Genomic DNA, 2,524 nt, shown 5'->3' with positions numbered 1-2,524 from the left:
AAGCAACGTCCTCCACAACTAGACTGAAGAACAAAAGGATAGCAACTTGTCTGTTCCCCTTCCCCCAATTCCCCAGCACTGTTCCCATCCCCCCCAATTCCCCAATAAAAATCTTAAAAAAAAAATAGGGAAAAGCTAAAACCATTCCCTTTAAGATCAGGAACAAGACAGAATTGTTCACTTTCTCTACGTTTATTCAACATAGTTCTGGAAGTTCTAGCCACAGCAATCAGACATGAAAAAGAAATAAAAGGAATCCAAATTGGTAAGGAAAAAGTAAAATTTTCATTATATGTAGATGACATGACATTCTTGCAATGGCACACAAAAACATGCAACAACAATAATGAACACCACTCAACAAGACACCGCCACATGTTGACACAAACACAGCTGTGAAACACTGATATACCAAGGTTATGAAACCTTACCGAGCTGTTTGTACAATGCTGCCAATGTAAGCTACAGCGGCAAGTTCACAAACTTATTTGTCAGACCTGGTATATTCACTGGCTTTTTTCATTTGCAAGAAGGTAAACTCTTATTTTTTTCCTCTTGCTCCTACTTTACCTGTTAATCATCATTGGGGACATTATTGTCTTCTTTTCCAACAAGCTGTGTTTACCTCCATACCCCCATGTATTTCTTCATCAGTGGCTTCTCCTTCCTTGAGATCTGGTATACCACAATCATCATCCCCAAGATACTCTCCAATGTAGTCTGTGAGCTGAAGACTATTTCTCTAGCTGGTTGCATCCTTCAGATGTATTTCTTTCACTTCCTTGTCATTACTGAAATTTCCCTGCTCATCACCATGATTATAGACAGATGCCTGGCCATCTGCAGCCCCTTCTGTTATCCCACAATCATGACACCTCAGCTGTACACTCAGCTGACTTTTGCTACTTAGCTCCACTCCCTGAGATTGCTTGGATATCTACAGTATCATTTTGTGGTTCAAATCAAATTCAGAGTATCATCTGCAACTTTGATCTCATCCTGAACCTGACATGTATTTTCACTGACATAATTGTTTTAATCAAGGTTGTGGATATTGTACATGCTGTGGAGATCACCACGACTTTAATGCTGTGGTTATGGGTTATGTTTGCATCATTGCAGTCATCCTATGTATCTGCTCTGTTGACTTACACCAAAAAGCCTTTTCTACCTGTGCTTCCCATTTTTCTATTTTCTTGATATTTTTTGCAACTGTGCCCTCAATATACCTGTGCTTCTCTGCCAAGCACTCTTGTTTTCTGGCCATCAGCCTAATGTTTGCAGTATTATCACCATTCTTTAACCCAATTAGCTACAGTCTAAGGAGGAAAGAGATCAAGGAAGACATAGAAGTATATGTGTGCCAATCTACTATATTCAAACATCATATCAAATAATACAAAATACATATACATTAAGTATATTTATGTTAATATCTATATTTATGGTCCAGTGTGTTTTGTTGCTGCTGTGTTAATTTTTTCTGTGCATTGACAGTAAGTGGCACATTTAGCCATTCTATTTCTGTGAATTTAGAAAATGTCTTCAGAGGTGGATTAACCATAGAATTCAAAGAACATTGAGTGAACACTCACACAGTTCCCTTATTTATTCTTTGAATCCAGAGGGAGTCATAAAATTGTACCTCCACCTTGACATTTCCTGCCCTAACTTATTGGAACAGAAATAACACATTTTTCTCTGTGTTTCTATAAGACATTTGTTGAGCTTCTATTTAGTATGATTTTTACTCTATCTAATGTCATGGTTTACAAGTCTTATGTGGGTCCTCTATTTTGTGAACTCCTTGAATGTAGGTATCTTATTTTGTCCATCCTTATATTCCCAATGCCTATTAAAATTCTTTGCCCATATTAATGCTCAATAATGGTTTACTGAAAGAGTAAATAAATGATAGAGGCAGTCTTTGTCTCAACAAAAATTATAACATAAAAAATAATGTTATAAAAACAACTCAGGCTATTCCAACATTCAACAGAGCATGGCAGAGGAGGGGTAGATAATGGGTAAAGCCAAGATTTATGGTATACTTGCACATAAAACAATTTTTACTAGTGAAATGAAACCATGTCACAGATACTCCACTTAAATTTCTATGACTGGAATATATTTAGATATTAAATAAGACTGTCATAGATAGTCTGGGAATCTAGTCCCTGAAATATGAGAATTAAACTTCATAGTTTAGTCATGGCTATGAAGATAATAATATGTCTAGTCCTAGCACTTGGCTTCTAATTTATTCTAATGGGACAGAATTTTTTTTTTAGTTAAGCTCTTTTTTCCCTGAGTGGGACCATGTCACAAAACATGCTATTTTAATAATACTTGTAGAGCGTCTGGCTGGTGAATTGACTCTGCTGCTTCTCTCCCCACCTGTCCCCTCCTTCTTCTCCCCTCCCCCTGTCCTTCCCCCACTTCCCCACCGCCGGGGGCGCCCCTCCAGCCTGCGCACCACCCCTCGCCCTCCTCTCCCCCGCCCACTCTGGGGACCACCAGCCCC

At 38.5% G+C, this 2,524-nt stretch overlaps 1 protein-coding gene across 1 annotated transcript; it reads left to right on the top strand.

Annotated features, from left to right (window-relative positions):
• Nucleotides 1-508: 508 nt before the first annotated feature.
• On the top strand, nt 509-1,397 carry LOC109377808 (olfactory receptor 6K2; the record flags this gene model as incomplete). Its single annotated transcript, XM_083287478.1, is given in 5 exon segments — nt 509-542; nt 545-617; nt 619-899; nt 902-1,090; nt 1,093-1,397. Coding segments are annotated over 5 exon segments (882 nt in total), but the record flags the coding sequence as incomplete, so codon positions are not given.
• Between the last annotated feature and the right edge of the window lie 1,127 nt (nt 1,398-2,524).

This window comes from Hipposideros armiger, unplaced genomic scaffold (assembly GCF_001890085.2).
Source record: "Hipposideros armiger isolate ML-2016 unplaced genomic scaffold, ASM189008v1 scaffold_1569, whole genome shotgun sequence".
NCBI classification, from domain to species: domain Eukaryota; kingdom Metazoa; phylum Chordata; class Mammalia; order Chiroptera; family Hipposideridae; genus Hipposideros; species Hipposideros armiger.
Note: the sequence above shows the minus strand (reverse complement) of the source record. Positions and strands in the feature narration are given on the sequence as shown.